The 20,681-nt window shown below is 32.8% G+C and overlaps 1 protein-coding gene and 1 pseudogene across 1 annotated transcript; both read left to right on the top strand.

Annotated features, from left to right (window-relative positions):
• Positions 1-439: 439 nt before the first annotated feature.
• Positions 440-1,127, top strand: LOC120192208 (ethylene-responsive transcription factor ERF003-like). Its single transcript, XM_039195030.1, has 2 exons — positions 440-561; positions 647-1,127. The coding sequence occupies exons 1-2, from the start codon at positions 479-481 to the stop codon at positions 1,122-1,124; spliced, it is 561 nt and encodes a 186-aa protein (XP_039050961.1). The 5' UTR covers positions 440-478; the 3' UTR covers positions 1,125-1,127.
• Positions 1,128-9,345: 8,218 nt separating this feature from the next.
• On the top strand, positions 9,346-10,544 carry LOC120192236 (annotated as a pseudogene).
• Positions 10,545-20,681: the final 10,137 nt, after the last annotated feature.

The following is a 20,681-nucleotide window of genomic DNA, read 5'->3' as shown; positions in this document are numbered from 1 at the left end:
TTTTGGGATGTGTTCAAAGATTTTTATGGCTCAATACAACATTATAGGGTTTTATATCCTCTGTTTGTTTGTTTCTTAATGGAGCAACTTGTACTAATATTGCGTAAGTCATTATCTAAGCTGAAGACCATTCACGTGTACAATCTATTGGATTGTGACATTTTAGATTTTCATGAGGAAAGAAGGGTGTTAAAAGCAATTTCTATTGAATCGAGTGAATCAAAATTTGATCATTAAAATTTTGAGTTCGAATTTTATAGATGAAGAAAATACCTATACGTGATTAAATAGAAATAAAAATTGAAAATCCCCTTAGAACCCTTTATGGGACCCAACAATATTTTCAAGTTGGATGACAGTAAATTGCCATACGTGTCTGTCAACTACAAACCCCCCTTCCCTTCACAGAATCACTCTCATTGAAGCATTTCCACAAACAATTTTTTTTTTCAAAACAAACTTTTCTTTATCTACTGACATGGCCAGACCACAACAACGATATCGAGGTGTTCGACAAAGGCATTGGGGTTCTTGGGTGTCTGAAATTCGACATCCCCTCTTGTAAGTTGGACTCTGTTTCAAAAACCACGAACCTTTCGTACTTGTAGTTTCCTTTATGAGTACTAAAGGGAGCGGGTGTGTGCAGGAAAACTAGAATTTGGCTCGGGACATTCGAGACGGCGGAAGACGCGGCTCGGGCCTACAACGAGGCAGCTAGGCTTATGTGTGGACTGAGGGCTAGAACCAACTTCCCTTACAACCCCAATGAACCTCAACCATCATCATCATCCAAGCTTCTCTCTGCAACTTTGAGAGCTAAACTACACAAATGTTACCTGGCTTCACTTCAAATGATCAAACAACAAACGGTGCAGCAGCCGCGAAATAATGCACCGACTCCACAAATTATCGGCAACAATGGCATTGCAGGGAGAGAGAGTGGGATGGGAGTTGGAGTGCAGGGAAAGAGACCATTACCAGAGGCAGAAGCCACTTGGGTTGTTAAGAAACCTCAAGTTGAAACCACCCAGCAATTCAACTTCAAACCACTTGAAGAGGATCACATTCAACAAATGATTGAGGAACTACTTCACTATGGCTCCATTGAACTTTGCAATGTCTAGTCCATTGAACTCTGTTACCAAATGTTAAAGCGAATACGGGATTACTTCCAGGTTAATGGCACTCATTGCCTAATTTAACCTACCTTTTCTTCTTGGTATGAGATTCTGCAGTGACTACATGTAATAATTTAGGCCTCAACTGCATTCAAACAACAGAATCAGACCCCTAAATATAAGTAATAATCTTTTAATTTTATTTGTCATTCACAATATTTAAACTCTATTCTTATTAAAAAGACATTGAATTTCTTTACCGATTACTATAAACATTACCCATTTTCCTTTCATTTTACTTTAAATTCCTTTAACAGAATGACCTATGCTTTTAAGTGTTTACATGTTTGCAGGCCTTCTTGCTTCTTTAGATAGATAAAAATATTGTACTTGATTTTTCTCCATGCAAACTGTGAAAAGATTAAATTATTATCTTTGTTCGATTTAATTTATAGTATTAGATACCAATTCAATAAGAAATTATTAAAAACTATAATTTAAATAATTACTATTATTATAGGAACGTTTCTGTCTTTTTATATATATATATATTTATATAATTTTTATAAATAAACACATCTAGTGATCTTAATGGTTAAAAGGAGTGTTGTTTATCTTAAAACCAGGGTTTAGACAAATACCTTTTCCCAGTTACCCCTAGTTAAATGGTAAAATTATGCCTTTAGTCCCTCTCAAGTTTAAATTATGCAGTTAAACCCTTTTAGCTCGGGAAAAATTTCAATTTTGAATTCTATAAAATACCAATGATTTAATTTCAAGTCTTTTTAACGCGAAAGTTAAGTTTTGACCCCCAAAATTTATAATTATATCTCAGCCCACAATATAACTTCCAGGCTTTGGCCAGAGAAAATTTAGTGTAATTAACCTCAGTGATATCTTAGAGACTCTAAATTCAATTTCTTTGCAACACGTAACATTAGAGTTTCATAAGTTAACTTTTTTAATGACAGTTTTAGTTGAAGATTCATGGGTAAATGCACATATTATAAAACACCATGAACATTCTCCCATGACCCTCCAAAACACAAATCTATCCAAACATGATCAACATTAGATGATTTCATTCTAAAAATTATAAATTAATTTACTAAACAAACGAGCTATAAACTAGATATTATCACTAACTTAGAGAAAAACATACCTTTATTAAGTTGATAGTTGATAATTTGGGAGAGAAATCATTGAAAATTTATATAAAAATAAAATTATGTAAAAAAAATAGAGATAGGGAAGGATGTCGTTGGATATAGGAACGGAGAGAGTGATAGATGGAGATGGAATGAGTTGCGATTTAGGGATTTAGGCTATGAGTTGTTGCTGCTGCGTTGTTATATACCCAAAACATTTGTGTTGCGAAATTAAATTCGCGTTGCGAATTTGAAATTCAGTTGTGAATTTGACTTTCGCGTTGCGAATTTGGAAAATCGTAACGCGAAATTGGAAACTGAGTTGCGAAATTGGAATTCGTGTTGCGAATTTGAGATATCGTTGCGAATTTGTTGGTCATTTTGGCAAATCCAAAAAAAGTTAGTTAAATTCGTATATTATAAGGCATTTTTGGTCGTTATTTTATCAAAATAAAAAATAATTTAACCCTACTATAATAAATTCTTAGTTCCTCTCCTGAGTGACAATAAAAAATAACTAAGTGGTTCAAGGTTATTATTTAGTTTAACGACCAATACCTGGCTTTTATCTATACTCTATGTGGATGATAGGATAGTTATCGATTGATGTTCTCGTTAACTATTATGAAAGGTGATGTAAGGGGTTTTCAAAGCAGAACTCTTTGAGGTTGGTCAATATTTCGAAAGAGATATCTCCTTATCCAAAGTAGAATTTTTTAAGGTAGGTCAATATATGTATTCGTCTTCAAAAATATATTTAGATTCGTTATTGGTTTATCAATACCTATATAAAGATGTTGTAATGGTGCAGGAGAATAATGTAAGATATTTTGGGATAATTTTGACACAGTTTTTTGTGTTTAGTGTCGTTCTTTAAAGACAGATGGCTTATTGAAGAAAACAAATAAATCATTATTGACTTTCTATGCTTGTATTTGGAGGGTCCATTGAGAAATTTTCACGTTAGACTCGATGTTTATCCATATGTTATACATGCAAGAGATAAAATGTTAATAAAAAGAATGATGTTGGACCTTATAAAACTAACGATTGTGTGCTGTCATGCGAGGTAGATCCTTCACGTGGAATTAAGCGAGCTTCTTCTTATTATATATAACAAGCAGCAGCATCAATACAATAATATTGAAACCTCACTCAAGTAATATCTGCTATCCCATTATTTGTAACCTTAATTTACCTAAGTGAACCAGAAGTTTTTCCCCCGGTCGCACGATTATCGATTTATACAAAGGTTTTTCGAAGTATGAAAAATAAAGTTACCACACTGACTCTTATTGCAGGTTTCGTTCTATTCCATTTCCATCATCATTGCTATTGATTTGCAAGCAGTATCAGCTGTCAGGGCCAGCAGTGAAACACTGCACACACATGGTAGAAAGTAAAATTTCCAAAGGTTTAGATACTCGTGCTAGTAAGTTATGTTTTGGTCCCCTTATAAATCACTTCATGTGGGCTGTTGAAGCTCCATAGTTCAGACAAATATTTAGCTAATTAGTGAAAAGAGCCAGTTACTGGGCTGGGTATCTTAACAAATTATTAGGGCTCTTAGTGTTACTCGTGGATTCTCTCTTCAAAGCTTTAAACCCAACTCTTAAGAAACCCCAATTAATTAAGGTGGTGTGTTGGCTCGATTTTAATAAGTGAGAAATGCCAAGGCATATGTGTAGTTGTGTTGTTGGTGGCAACGTTAAGACGTTGGAGAATATTTTGGTAAGCAATTTAATTATAACAGCTGGTCTTACCCACCAAATCTATTTTTCTTCTTCTAGTGTTTAGATATCCATCATTGTTTAAGCATATCATATTGATAATATGAATATATTATCTTCTTTAGATGTTGCTGGGTTGAAGAGTGACATACACTCGATGTTTTGTTGACTTTCGACTTTGAAGATAGTTAAATTTTACCGCTTGAAATCGTAATATCTCAAAGTCACATTCTAATATTATTTTGTAATTTTAGTTCTATCTTATTATTATTTTCCGTCGTTAACGATAATAACATCTATTATATTCGTAATTTCTCGATTGAAATTCTGGAGGGATGTGTATTGCATTTGGCTAACTTTTGGCAAAGATCATGGAGTGTAATTGAATTCGAAAATTTGATATTATGAACCCAATTTGTTTTATTTAAAACATCAAGATTCAAACCCATAATATTTTTTAAAAGTCATAACATCTCTTTCCATTAGACCAACTATCAGTTGATTAGATGATGTTTTTTTTAACAATTACTTATAAACAATTACAAAAATAGAGCTACAAGGGATTAAATTGTGTCAAATTAAAGTAGAGATTAGATTCTAAATTTTAGCATAGTAGAAGGGCCAAAACTAGAATTAGAACATTAGAGATAACAATAACAAATTAAGAAAGACCGCGGACTTGATTTTTCAAAGTAATTAACCAAGCAACTTGGCTTTGCATTTTTCAATCATGTAATGTGATCATCAAGCCAAATATGAAATAGCCAACTAAAAGAAGTTTCCTTAAAGTTCCTTAAGAAAATACCATTCTCTCTATAAATAAACACTTTTACCCATAATTTTAATAACAAAAAATATCAAGAATTGTCTTATTATATTGTAATAATTAACATCATTGACCAGAGAACATTGAGAAGTCCTTGGCTTGCAAGAATTGAATAGTCAGTTGCAAAAACAAGTGTATTGGACAGTTGAAGTTAATAAAAACGAAGGGTGGATTTGGACATCCTCAATCAATTTGTATGACTTAGTCCTAACAGTGAAAGATTTGTTATGTTCACTCTCCGAAACACTTTGGGTAGGTTTACGTTTGAATTACAACCACTTGGAATTTGCTTTTGAGTTCATCATAGGACTTTTCAAGTTGTTTTGCTTTGGTCACCTCATTTTGCTTGCTAATTATGGTTGTTTGTGGCTAATAGTTTTTAAATTTGATTAAGCTGAATTGATTATATGTTGACCAACAATGCAATTTGCAAATAATAAGTAAATGTATGGTAATTCCAGGAGGGATTATATGATGATTTTATTATTTTTTGAAGGCCGACGAACTAATCACTTGACGGATCAAGCACACCAGGATGGTCAGACAGACACAGCCTATGACCATGGTTCGACCAATCTTCCGAAGCAGCCTATGTATCCAAGGACGCAATTCAATATTAAATTACGAGAAATTAAGTTAATTTGTTAGCCTTCACCTTTTTCTTTGATTTTGCACGTGGTAAACAGACCAAATTGCTCATGGGAAATTGAATGTTCATGACACAGTAACGGTGGCCTTAATTTTCAGAGATTTTCACACCTACGTGCCTTTAAATTGAACGAGTCTTCCTTCCCAGCAGAAACCCGGTTTCAAACAAGCTCATCCATGTATACATCACCAACTCTTCATTGTGCTTGTTTTTACCAACTCTTCATTGTTTGTTTTTGTCACGTGATGAGTACTTCCTATGATACATTAAAAACGTGCTTCTAATAAAAGTAGGCATGCCTATGTTCATCCCCCATGTATAAGTATACAATCTTACTTTTAAAGGCCATTTTTTTAAAGGTAAATGGACTAGCAAGTGTCATAATTGTCAAATAAATAAACATAATCCTCAATTTAAATAAATAATATAGAAAAATAAGGTCGATCCACATGGACTAATGAATTTCTAATTAAATCTGATTTGATCTCTAACAAAAAAAAGCTGCAAAATAAAATAAAAGGGGGTTTATCAAATTTAGTTGAATAAACTAAAATTAAATAAAAATAACAAAGCAATAAAAATAAATAATTGAAAGAGATAATGATAGGAGATAGCCTCTAGCTTCCCTTTGACTCAACTCGTCTCGATCCTTGAAATAAATTTTACTTCAGGATTCTTGTCGGTTACAGTCTATAAAGGCTCAACCCTTGTAACTTGCTCTTCTCTCCGAACTAATTTCCAAAATCAATCCTTGGAATTTAATTATTGTTTGGATTTAACTTCGACTATCGATGTTAACGCCAATATCTTTTTTAATACTGGAAAAGCATGTGCTTGAATTATGCGACTCAATGAGAATCGAACCCAATCTTGATTTCTCTTAGCAGACCGTCGCTAAGTTTGTTCTAAGAGATTTGAATTTGCTACAAGTCGATTCTCCTCCCCAATGGTAAATCAAAACAACATTCAAGCCAATGTGCAATCTTTGAATTGAAAGTATAAAGAATTTAAAGATTAAGTTGAATGCTTAACCTTGTTTGCCGAAAATTAAGAAAGATACATGAAGGTATGAAGTGTTTTTTAATTCTCACGAAATGGATTGAGTCATCGCTCAGCTATCGGCTAAAAGAGATTTAGCTAAGCATGGATTGGATCATGCTTAGCATTGTGAAAAGAAAATAATGAAAGAAAAGTAAAAAGATGAAAGAAAAACAAAACTTCAATAAATAGCTAAGGGAATATAAATTCCAATATGAGTTAAAAGGTTTTGGACTAAAAGTTTAATTAGTAATTAATAGCTTTGGTCAAATTTTCAAGAAATCCTATTAAGTCAACTTTATAATGTTGTTATTACTTGTGCTTTTGGACCGCGAAATTAGTTTTGTTTTAAATATTGATTGTTACAATCTAGGCAACATTGCTATTGATCTTATCCGGAACCCTGAGCTCATGTGAGTTTTGTTCAATAAAAAATATTAGTTTAAAGATTAAAAAATAGAAAATATTAATAATGGAATGTGAACTCTGTTTGTGTGTGTGTGTATACATCTCTTGTTGAACATGCAAATGTAAAGGTCTCATTTTAGCTTTCCACTAATTATATCAATAGTCATTCAATTAGTAGTCAAATAATAAATGGGCCATTTAATTTTAAAAAATTACAAATTGAGCTCTCGATCATTTATGTAATCGAATAGAGTTCTCGATCTTTGATAAGTCTGAAATTCAAAATGTTTTTTCACTATTGATAAATTAAATGGTTCGTTTGTAACATTTTAAAAAAATATATATTTAATAATTTATTTGTAATCTTACTAATAATGTGACTCATTTATATTAATAATTGGATGACGCGTGGTGTAATTTATCTCAAAAAATAATTAACAAATATTTCCTAACAATATCTTATAGTGTATGCTTCAATTTTCTTTTGAATAATTACAACTCGATTTTATTAATAAAAACAATAGACGAAATCAGAATTACAAGTATAAAGAGAGAAATTGGGATAATATCACTGAAAAGCTCATACAAAAAAAATATTAAACCCAAATATATAAAGAAAAACGAAACATTCACTTGAAAATGACAATCAACATCAAAATAACTAAGTTTCATAAAAACTCATTATCTCTGTCGAAAAAGATGCTTTGTGAAGTGATAAAGGAGTAATGAGCGGACCAAATTATTTGGCAGGCTGTTTCGCTACACAATTATAATTTTATCGGCAAACAATATTTTACTAAAGAGGGGATTTGACTATATGTGACCACCAAAAAATCAAATAGAAAACAAATGTCGTGAGTGTCTTTGTACGAGCACCAAAACGATCGTAAAAGTATGCGAAAAACGTATCAAAAACTATAAGGATCGTGTTATAATAGCAAAGAAAACGCATGTCACAAGGACAAAATTTTTTATTCAAAATTAAAAATCAAAGGAAAACAAATGGCATAATACGAAAAAAAATAAAAGAACTAATAATCACGAACGATCTAAAATCAATATTAAATTTGGTGTTGCCACCAGTTTAACAAAAATTAAAGGAATGTATGCTTCATTTTTAACTATGAAATGACATGTTTGTTACGATCACTATGTGATGTGATTTACCTTAAAATTTAAGCAAGGTTTTTTTTTTCTAAACAATTTTTAAATATTTTATATAGAAAGAATATATAATTTATTTACCAACTAATTTGAATAATGTATTTTGAAAATATATTATGGACAACACTATAAAACGAACTCAAGATGTTATTTTGAAGGATTTAACACCTTATCTTATTATATCAATTAGTTATTGGTTTAAATAATATTTTTATGTGTAAATTAAATCGTTATTTAGCACTAAAATTAATAATTAGATTAATGAAGAAGCGTAATTAAGCTTAAGATTAACATTTTAAAATGTCAATTATTTTAATTTTGTTAAAGAGTAAGTGACATTTTAGGTAGATAATTGCAATCAGGGTCGGCCCAATACATGTGTCAGATGGGCCTTAGCCCAGGACAACATGTTTGAGGGGCATCAGTTTTCTAGTGCTTATAGTGTGTATATATATATTTGGCCCAAAAAAATTAGCCCAAAACACCTGATCGGTCAATGGAAGTCTTAGGGTAGGTGACGAAGATAAAAAAAAATTAATTCTTCCTTGGAAGTACAGACACCAGACGGTGCTTAATCAATTCTCCCTTCGAAATCCAAAAATATTAATAGAAGTTGGATGGTCTTCTCGATGCAGACGATGCATAATCATCGATGGAAGATCAATGGTCTTCTGCTTCTCCCTTCAAAAATCCAAACAACACTCAACGGTCAAGAACGAACATGAAATAGATTGATGGAATATCGATGGTCTTCTGCTTCTCCCTTCGAAAATCCAAACAACATCCAACGATCACTCAGTCTTAACCTTGATTATCGTAAAATAATAGAGGTTTTTGTTTTTAAAAAATACACGAAAGCATCGTTTTAGGTTATATTTGTAGACTTGTAGGTTTTAGTTTGTATTAGTATTGAAATTGTTTGACTATAATTTCTATTACATTTTTGTTTTAAAAAAAATATTTATGTTTTGTCTATTATACAGTACAAATATAAAGACATAAAATTATTATTTCATCAGGACATTAAAATTCATTGGACTGACGCTGATCGTAATAAAAGGTTTTTCTGTCATGTAATATTATTTTATTTATTTTTTAACTCATCAACAGCTTTGTGATTAAAACATTAAAATTTTGATAATAAAAATTAATATTTTAAAGACGTCAAATTTTCAGGTAGGAAATGAAAGTCTCCTTGTTTTGTCTTATACTGATCTTTGATTCTAAATAATTCCCGAATTCCATATATAGGGTCCAAATAGCCCTTGAACTATGAACACCCGAAACTCTTTATTATAATCACAACAAACAAATTAAATAATGTCCCCTTCCTCCTCCTTCCCTTCTTGCTTCGGCCGTTCCGCCACCGCAGACGACCACTACACGCAGGCTTCTCCGCTGCAAAATTCAGGTAAAACTAACCCCGCTGCCACAAGTCTCTACGACACAAAGCTAGGCCTGTTTTCCCTTACCTGGTCCCGCACCTTCCTCGGCCACTCCCTCCGCCTCCACCTCCACCCTTCCTTCCACTGCTCTCCCTGTTTTCCTCTCTCAATTCATCCCTCCCTTTCCAACTCCACCCTCCGTTTTCATCTCAATTTCAATTCCTTTTCTTTTTGGAAGAAAATTGGTTGTAAAAAGCTCAGCTGTTCAACAGTCCCTAACGTTAAAGTGTTCTGGGACCTTTCCCGGGCAAAGTTCGGGTCCGGGCCTGAGCCCGAAACTGGGTTCTTTGTTGTTGCTGTTGTTGATGGCGAAATGATTCTTCTTGTGGGCGATGCTATTAAAGAAGCTTATTCCAGAACTAGAGCTAAAAGGCCTAGGGAAAGCCAAGGTCTTGTTTTGAGAAGAGAGCATGTATTTGGCAACAAAGTCTACAATACAAAGGTAAGATTCGGAGGCAAAGAAAGGGAGATTTCGATTGATTGTCAGGTAACCGACGATGCGAAGCTTTGTTTCAGTGTCGATAACAAAAGGGTACTGCAAATAAAGCGGCTTAAATGGAAATTTAGAGGCAATGAGAGGATCGAAGTTGATGGGGTTCGATCCAAGTCTCGTGGGACGTTTATAATTGGTTGTTCGATAAGGATATGAGCAATGGGCATGCGGTTTTCGTGTTCAAGTTCGAGAACGAAGGCTCTGAGATTGTGGAAGATGATCATCATCGGCAGGAAAAGGATGGAGTGTCGGACCATGTGAAGAAGGGTGTCGTTTTGTGGCAACAAAGTTCGACTAGTGTTGGCATGAATGGGATTGAATGGAGAAAGAGGAGGAGAAGCTTATTGAGAACTGCTAGAAGCTCATCGTCTTCTTCCATTTCGATGTCGTCGGCCTCAACGGGAGGTAGCTCGTCGGTGATGGAGTGGACAAGCGTGGAGGAGAGTGTGTTAAGTGCTCCTATCGGCTTCTCTTTGGTTGTTTACGTATGGAGAAAGTGAAAGATCCCAATTTTCAATCATCACTAACCCATTTGTAGTAACTAAAGTTATAATTTGATAGATCTAACCATTTCCATTCTCTAAAGAGGACTTAAATGAATTGTGTAGTTGAAAATTTCAGACCTTTGGTTGTAGTCAAAGAAGACATACAGATTTAATGAGAAGAAGCAATTTCCTTTCCCTTCCATCTTTGGCTGTTGGATTTTGATTGTGTAATAGTTTTCCAACGGTAGACCATGCAATATGAGATGTAGATCGGTTTTGTTCTTTTTCATGAGGCTTTGATGAAAGTGTGTGTAAAACCAGTTTGAGACTTCGGATCCCATCGGAGCAGCAAAAGTACCCGACTAAAAAGGTTGAACGTGTCACACTGAAATAGAAGGTTACTTCGTCGGTCGGTTGCCTTTAAAATTATGTCCTACTTGATCGGTGAAGAAAAGCAAGCCCCCCTGTGTCGGGTTTGACTGTCTCAGTCTGACCACAGGACTGTTTTTCATCTTTAAGAAAGTATTCTTAATAATTTAACCATGTTGGTATGACATGTAATTTATGGTCTTAATAATTTCTGTTAAGAATTAATCATTCAAGTTATCGACTATTGTCGGAGGGAATCGGAAGTAGGCGTATAGTTCATCTCAATTCTACTCGAACACTTTTTGAACGTGAAAAATAAATATTGGATTTTGATGCTAAAAAAATATTCTTTTTAAAATAAAAATAAACGTTCATTTATCGCTTTTGGTGGGACCGTGATTCGGCCTTCCTACCTTTGATTTTGGTTCCACACATATGCACAATTTCAAATTATATTAGAATCTAAAATCTTATAACCAAAACTGTAAAATATTTGGAAAATTGTCCAAAAAGAAGAATTTTAAATTACACTAGCGGAAGCTTAATAGGTACAATTTTAAATTTTAAATTTTAAATTTTAAAGAAAGACCATTGGAATAGAAAACATGCATATTTTACCCAAATTTTAGGCGACGACTTCCACTAGTCTCCACACCGGCCGAAGACGACTAGCCTCAACCAATTCCCTAAATAATTTCGGGTTGCACCTTTTTTTCTATTTTTTAAGAGTAAAATACACAAATAGTCCCTCAATTATAGGGTGTTATTTTATTGAGTTTTTCGACTATTAAAATTTATAAAATAGTCATCCGACTATTTAGTATGTTCCAAACTTATCATTTTTTTGTTAAAAATTTGACAACAATCTAAGTTGAATGTTAACTTGTTGATTGAGATATGATAGTTGGTTTAGATTATACGATTATATTTTATTATATCTCAGTTATCATGTTAGCATTCAGCTCAGAATGTCGTCAAATTTTTTAATGAAAAATGATGAGTTTGGAATATAATATATTGTTGAGTTAATCGATCGATGGAATCGGCCAAGAGGGGGGTGAATTGGAAATTAAAAATTTCGGTGGAAGCTTTTACAGAAAATTGAAAAGATTTGCACAGCAATTTAGATTGGTTCGACTTTCTCAACCAAAGTCTACGTCCACTACCTTAGCTATCCACACTAAGAATTTTTCACAAATTCACTAATTTGTCTTTCTTTTGAGGACAAAGGGTAACCTTACAAATCCCTCAAGAATTATACCCCAAATTCTTGAGAACACTCTATCCCAAAGAGAACAATACAAATTTTGCAAACTTACAAGAAAATCCTCACAATGCAAGATGTTTGCACAATTCTAGAACAAAGAAAGAACACTCAAGTATAATACAATTGAGCACAATAAGTGTTCTTGAAAGCAAAAACGAATATTGAATGAAATAGGCTTGAAAATGCTCAAACTTGAGGTTTGATGCTTTATCTTTGATTCTCTCTTGATTCTTGTTATTTTTGTTTCTTGTTATTGATCTATGACTTCTAAGCTTGTTTAAATACACCTTCAAATGATTCTGAACGTTGGGGATGATTAGTGGAGTCAATAGAGCTGTTTTAGTATGAAATTAATTAATAAAACAGCTTGGAGCGTGGGGGAATCGGTACCCCCTCATGGGGAATTGATTCCCTAAGTGTAAAATTCAAATATTTCGATCGTTGAACAGGGGGGAATCGGTTCCTTCCGAGCATTCTGTTTTTCTCGAAGCCAAACCATTCAGGGGGAATCGGTTCCCTCTTGACATTCTGGAATTTTTGGCTTTGAAATGGTTCGAAATATTTTGTAAAATTATTTTGAAATTATTTTAAGTTTAAAACTTAATTTTATACTTGAGTAAGTAAGGATTAAAAAATGACATTTAGAAAATTTGGATTTGATATATCAAAATGTTTTCAACAATCTCCCCTTTTGATATAACAAAACATTTAGTAATTTTAAGAAAATCAAGTTTTGAAATTACTCCCCCTTACTCTAACACTTCTCCCCTTTGAAACACTTTAACATTTCTCCCCCTTTTTGTTAAATCAAAAAGATGTTTAAAAGATTTTAAACAAGGTTTTGAAATCATTTAGCTAATTGATGATAAATATATATAGCTTAAGCTGCTAAGATCACAATCAAGAGAAATGTTGAAAATGATGCAATAATGAATAAATTTAACCAAACCAAATATATATAAGTTCAAACATCCATAATCCCTCAAACAAATTCAAACATCCAACAATCTAAGTAAAACAATCCAAAGTCATTCAAAATGTTGAAAATAATAAGTTTGAAGTTATGATCTAAATAAAACTAAGCAAGAACAGGGCCTAATCATCCATCGACGCATCAGGAGGAGATAAATGTGTCCAAATATTGGTCACATCATGTGAAAGTGCATCGACCCTTTCGTTCAACGAATCGAAGCGACGATTCATCGTTTCAGTGGTAGCGGTCATATTTGAATCGATGGATGCAAGCCTCAAATCAATGTTCTCCATAAATGATCGAAAGTATGGAGGCACTTGATCTTCTTGTTGTACTTGTTCCTCGTGCTGCTCCGGCTCATCGTCGGAGTTGTCTTCTTCCGGAGGTTGTTCACTGGTACAAACCCAAAGACCAGTTTCTTCATTGATCTTCCATCCTGATTTAGTTAAAGAGAATAGATTGATTTGGTTTTTGAGGGGAAAGGAAGCATCAAGACCAACTCTAAGCCCAGCCTTCTTAAACAAATTACTAAGAATACAACCGTAAACTAAAGAATGACATAATTTTTTATTGGGAACAAGATTTACGATTTCGACAAGTTCAGAAAAGATAATCTGTGGAAGGTTGATTTTGAGATTATTTTGGACACAATGTGTAACACCCTTAACTCATATCTGACCCGAATACAAGTATGAGGTGTCACATTGACTTTTCAAAACCTTGACTCTTATAGAAAATCTCGGGAATTTTTAAAACTTTCCTTAAAACGAAATACTTTAATTTACATAAGACCATAAAATACAAAATCGATCAGAGTATTCGTAATTAACACTTATTACATGCCTACATTCTATACATAACCAAGTACATACTTTGTCAATTACTTCTGATCTGATCTCTTAGTAGTATTGATGTCCGTGCTACTTCTATTTCCACTTTTCCTGATTCTTTGTACCTACGTGTAAATCACTTACACGCTAAGTCATAGACTTAGTGAGGCAATAAATGAATATGCAACAATAAACTTATGAATGTTCATACTTACCATTGGATCATGACATTTCAAGATGCATGTATCTATCACACGATAACATATATAATCATATAATGCACATACGAAACTTACCTTCTTGTATCACTTTCACTTTAATTCGATATTTCAATTGCATTGCCCATGTATATTATTGAGAATAGAGGTATGTGAGTGCATTGAGGTTCTGTACTAATGCTGTCACCACAGCTCGTATCAATTCCCTCATGGGGCACCGAACCTTAGTTCAGTATTCGTGCTGTCACCACAGCTCGTATCAATTCCCTCATGGGGCACCGAACCTTAGTTCAGTATTCGTCCCGAAGGATCACGATCCAGAGGTCACAATATAAACTGTTCATATGTGCCTTTAAACATATGTAGACTGTTCATATGTAACTTTAAACATACATAAACTGTTCATATGTGCCTTTAAACATATGTAAACTTCATATGTGCCTTTAAACATATGTAAAATGTTCATATGTGCTTTTAAACATATGTAAACCCTCGACTTGGCATGCCAACTACACCTATAGTTCTCATATCGTATACTATGGGCATTATTCTTATACCTTCATATCACTTGTTTTTCTCTTCTGTCACATACCACATGTATGTGTAATTATATTTCATATCATATCACATGTATCACAAGTTCATACATTCACGTAGATCATGTAGCTCATATCACTTAATTCATATCATGTTCTCATATCACATATCATATCACCATAATTATCATGTATGCATGTTCACAATCATTGTATTGTAAAAATCAACATAAGGATTAGACTTATCACAAGTCTTATTCCATTATACTATACATATAGTATGCACTTACCTTAGCTTTGATTCGATTCTAATCCTTTGATCGTTCCGGAATAAGCTTACTTTTAGTAACTACATAATCACACATGGATCTATATCAATATTATAACTAATATACTCTAATGGTTCACTCTTTAGACTAAGAGAAAAGTCAATTTATCTTTTAATGAAGGTATGCGATGCACTACTGATGCATCGGTGCATAAAAGGTATTCGATGTAGTAATATTGTTGGGATGCATCGATGCACTCCTTATGCATCGATGCACCAATTGCATTCGTTGTTTCATTATTAATGAGATGCATCGATGCATTACTTATGCATCGATGCATGAATTGCATTCGATGTATTTATTTTAAAAGAGTGCATCGATGCACTACCAATGCATCGGTGCACATTCAAATAATTTCTGGGTTTTAACCTTGATGCATCGATGCACTAAGAATGTGCATCGGTGCACTCTACCCAGAATCCTCTTTTTTGAACCCGAAAATCATTCATTTTGTATTAAATCGTTCATGTTTGATCCCTTTTTTCATTCTTAACTCTAGTACACATCCTTAAACCAATCTATATTCATTTATTTCATCTTAAACCTCAAAATCCTATCTTCCATATGTAATTTAATAATTACATAAATTTTGCAACATGTTTCAAATCCAATTCTATTACTTCATATCTCTTACTTAGATTGATAACAAGTCAAATCCAACTTTCAATTCTTGTTATGAACTCTATTCCAATATTTCATTCAATAACCTCTAATCTTTAATCTTCTCTATCTCCTTTATCTTTTGATCTTAAGATAACTTAAGTTTTCCTTATGCTTAGTTATCATCTAGATGATCAAAACCCAATCTTAAACTTAACAAATAATTAACTAAGTAGAAGGCTCACCTTTGAGCTTGGAGATACGGGAGAAGAGGAAGAAGAAGGAGAAGTTCTGGTGAAATATCTCCCTATATACTTATCTCTTAATAAAGAGATAAGATAATTATATTTTAGATAAAAAGACCATTTTACCCATTAATTCATTCAATAATTACTAAAACTTTTAGGATTTATCTCCAGATAAATCGTTAAACTAATCTATTCTTCTATTTTAACCACTAAATTCTGAAACTTTACCATTTAGTCACTAACCCATAGTTTGGGATGTTACACAATGTAGCCAAAATAAATCTAAGGCTTGAAGAGTAGAGTAACGACCTCCAGATAGTCGAAACCACCAAGAGATCATAAGGTAAAGAAAACGGTCGTGAAGATCTAAAACACTCACACTATCCCTTCGTTTATATTGAGATCCTACCATTAGTTTTTCATTATTTAACCCGTCATTATCTAATCCTAATGCGGTGGCAATGTATTCCGAGTCAAGATAAAGGAATAGTCCTAGAAGATAGGATCAGATCCTTATGGTTAAGGTTTTCTCTCAATTTTTAATGCAAACAGAATTAGAGTATAAGATACGAACAAGTTGATGGTAGACAATTGGTTCAAGCTCGAAGAGTTTGTCAAATTTCCACTCTTGAAGAGTAGGAAGATGACAAAAATTTATGTCTAACATGGCTTGAAGAGATGGTATTCGTTCATCCCAGATTTTGTAGGACTCAAAGTATTGACAAAACCTAAAGTAGAGATTTTGTTTTTGACTGGGTTCATTAAAACAAGAATTGCGAATGGTCGTGTTTGGATCATCGGGATTAAGATTAGGAATTTGTTGGATGGGTGGAGGATTTGGAGGTGAGTTTGAAGGTTGGCTAGAACGACTAGAGGAAGCTCTAGAACATTTATGAGACATGATTTAAGATAATTAGAATGTAAAGAATAACCTGCAATTTTAAAACACATGTATGCAAAATAATCAATCCCAAAACTTAATTGAGTCCTCAATATTTCAAGGTTCTCTATACCAATCCTAATGGGCAAAGTTTTTTAAAACTATTGAAAAATAAGGTTTTGAGAATCAATATAGTTTTCATAATAACAACATAAATTAAATGAAAACAATTTGAAAATATATATATATTTTTTTAAATTTCAAAAAATTTCAAAATCTTTGAAAATTCTTGTGTTTTTGATGAAATTAGTTGTAGAATCTAGTTTCTAATCACTAAACAATCAATGCCCGATCTAAAGTTCAACCTAGAACTAATTAAAAATAGTTCTAAATCAAAAATTGATAAAATAGAAGTTTTTAGAAAATATCTTGAAGAATTCGGATTAGAGTTTGGATGAAGTTTGCACGATTTTGATGATTCTAACAGGTTTAGGAGATGATATTTGAAGTAATTCCGATTAAATCGTGTTTTGAAACAAAGTGGAGATTTGGGAGATAGAGAGAGTGAATGACGGCAAGAAAGGAGTAGAAGAGGTTTTGAGAGAAAATGGTGTTCTGACCGTGTTATATCCAGAACCCTCAGGGGGTATCGATTCCCCTACATGGGGGAATCGGTTCCCCTTCAAGGGGGGAATCGATTCCCCTTTAAGGGGGTATCGATTCCCTCTGTACTAAAATGCTAAAATCTGATTTTTAAATACTCAAAATGCTAAATTAATTTGCTCTAGTGGTATTGACAACTCATATATTGGAAATTAATCATGTTCAATCAAAAAAAATTTATCTTTAAACTACATTTGAACATAAAATTAATTTTCTTTAAGAATCATAAACTCCCCCTAACTAATAGCAATGAATACAATCAAAAATTACTATTATAAGCATTTTTCATTATTCTTAAAAGTGCTAAAATTATTTTAAACACTAAGTGAAGATAGGTCAGTTAAACCTAATTCTCTCCTAAGTATCCAAAATCTTTCCTTGTCTAAAGGCTTTGTAAAAATATCCGCTAATTGGTGCAAAGTATCAACAAATTCTAGAACTACATCTTCCCTAGCGACATGGTCTCTAATGAAGTGATGCCTAATTTCAATGTGTTTAGTTCTAGAGTGTTGGGTGGGATTTTAGTGAGACAAATAGCACTAGTATGTCACACTTGATAGGAATAGTACCTACTTCAATTTTATAATCAAAAAGTTGTTGTTTCATCCATAAAACTTGTGCACAACAACTACCGACTGAAATGTATTCCGCTTCAGTGATAGATAATGCAACACAATTTTTTTTCTTTGAAAACCAAGAAACCAAATATTCCAAGGAATTGGCAAGTATCGGAGGTGCTTAATTTTTTTTCTTTGAAAACCAAGAAACCAACATATTCCAAGGAATTGGCAAGATGATGCTATATAATTTGCATCCTCCATAATCTGCATCAGAGAAGGCATACAAGATAAAGCTAGAGTCTCTAGGATACCAAGTCCTAAACTAGGAGTGTCTTAAGGTATCTAAAGATTCTCTTAACAGCTAGTAAATGTGATTCCTTAGGGCATGATTGAAATCAAGCACATAAGCAAACACTAAACATAATGTCCGATCTACTTGCAGTTAGATAGAGCAAAGAACCAATCATTGACCTATATAATTTAACATTCACACATTTACCTCCTTCATCCAAGTCAAGCTTTGTAGAAGAGCTCATTGGAGTGTCATGAGGTTTCCCATTTTCCAGTCCAAACTTTTTGAGCATATCTTTGATGTATCTAGCTTGATTGATGACGATGTCATATTTTATTTGCTTGATTTGGAGTCCCAAGAAAAATGAGAGCTCCCCCATCATGCTCATCTCGAATTCGCTTTGCATTAGCTTAGAAAATTCTTGGCAAAGAACATCATTAGTAGAACCAAATATTATATCATCAACATAAATTTGAACGACTAATAAATCTTTACCTTTATGCTTTAAAAACAATGTAGTGTCAACCTTCCCTTTTGAAAAACCTTTTTCAATTAAAAAGTTTGACAATCTTTCATACCAAGCTCTAGGAGCTTGTTTTAAACCATAAAGTGCTTTTGTCAATTTAAGAACATGATCTGGAAATTTTGAATATTCAAAACCTGGAGGTTGTTCCACATACACTACTTCTTTAATAAAACCATTTAAAAATGCACTTTTAACATCCATTTGATATAATTTAAATTCATGAAAACATGTAAATGCTAATAACATTCTAATTGCTTCCATCCTAGCTACGAGAACGTATGTTTCATCATAGTCTATGCCCTATTCTTGAGTATACCCTTGAGCAACAAGTCTAGCTTTATTTGTCACTATATTACCACTCTCATCAAGCTTATTCCTAAATACCCATCTAGTACCTACAGTAGATTTATTACTAGGCCTTCAACTAATGTTCTACTTTACTCTCAAATTGATTTAACTCTTTGCATAGTCATAATCCAATGTTCATCATTTAATGCTTCTTTAATTCTTAGGCTCTATGCATGAGATAAATGCAACATAATTACAAATTTCTAAGAGAAGATTGAGTTGTTACCCCTTTGGATGGATCACCTATGATTTCACCATCCTTGATATAATGTACTCTCTTGGATAAGATACTTCATTCATGTATAGATTCTTCTATAACTAAAGTTCTTTTATTAAATACTCGATAAGCTTTAGAACTTAAAGAATAACCCAGAAAAATTCCTTCATCACTTTTAGCATCAAATTTACCAAGATTATCTTTACCGTTATTTAAAACAAAACATTTACATCCAAAAGGATAAAAATAGCTAATGTTAGGCTTTTTATTTTTAAAAAGTTCATATGGAGTTTTCTTCAAAAGGGCCTAATCATTACTCGATTAAAACATAACAAGCAGTATTTGTGGCTTCCGTCCAAAATATTTTGGCAAATGTTTTCACAAAGCATGGTTCTAGCCATTCTTCTAAAGCTTGATTTTTCCTTTCAACAACTCCATTTTGTTTGAGGGGTTCTAGGTGCTGAAAAATTATGACTAATACCATTAGAATTAAAAAATTCAGTAAATCCAAGATTTTCAAATTCAGTTCCATTATCACTCCTAACACTAGTTATAGAGTAACCTTTTTCGTTTTGGATTACTTTTGAAAACGTGATGATTTTTTCTAATGCTTCATCTTTAGTACTTAAGAATAGAACCCAAGTGTATCTAGAATAGTCATCTATCAAGACAAATGCATATTGTTTTTCACCCAAGCTAGTAGTTCTAGATGGCCCATAAAGATCTAAATGGATCAATTGCAATACTCTACTAGTTGATACATCATTAATGGACTTAAAGGAAGCTTTTCTATGTTTTCCTTTAGCACAAGCATCACAGATTTTATCGTTATCAAATTTTAGCTTTGGCAACCCTCTAACTAAATCTCCTTGAATCAATCGTTGCAAAACACTCATACGAGCATGTCCTTGTATCCTATGCCATAACCAACTATCACGCTCATCCTTAGCAACTAGGCATAAATTAGTTATATTAATAGAATCTAGATGCACCATGTAAATGTTTCCTATTCTATGACCAACAAGCATAATCAAAGTAGATGCAATGTCAATCAATTTTGCAAACACTTAATTTAAAAATAAGACATTGTATCTTTTGTCAAATTTTATCTAATCGGATTATGCTTTAATCCATTCACATACAAAACATTATGCAATGTTGATTATCAAGATTAAAAACACATGCATAAAGTTTTTGAAAATGTTATGCATTAAAACAAATAAAAAAATGCATAAACATTAAGAAAAATTTAAGGTCAAAATTATGCAAAAACCAAAGTTCTTGAAAAAAAAATGATATCAATTGTTAAAGATATATCAAA

This window comes from Hibiscus syriacus, unplaced genomic scaffold, assembly GCF_006381635.1.
Source record: "Hibiscus syriacus cultivar Baekdansim isolate YM2019G1 unplaced genomic scaffold, ASM638163v2 tig00116973_pilon, whole genome shotgun sequence".
NCBI lineage: Eukaryota > Viridiplantae > Streptophyta > Magnoliopsida > Malvales > Malvaceae > Hibiscus > Hibiscus syriacus.
This window is presented reverse-complemented; position numbering and strand designations above follow the sequence as displayed.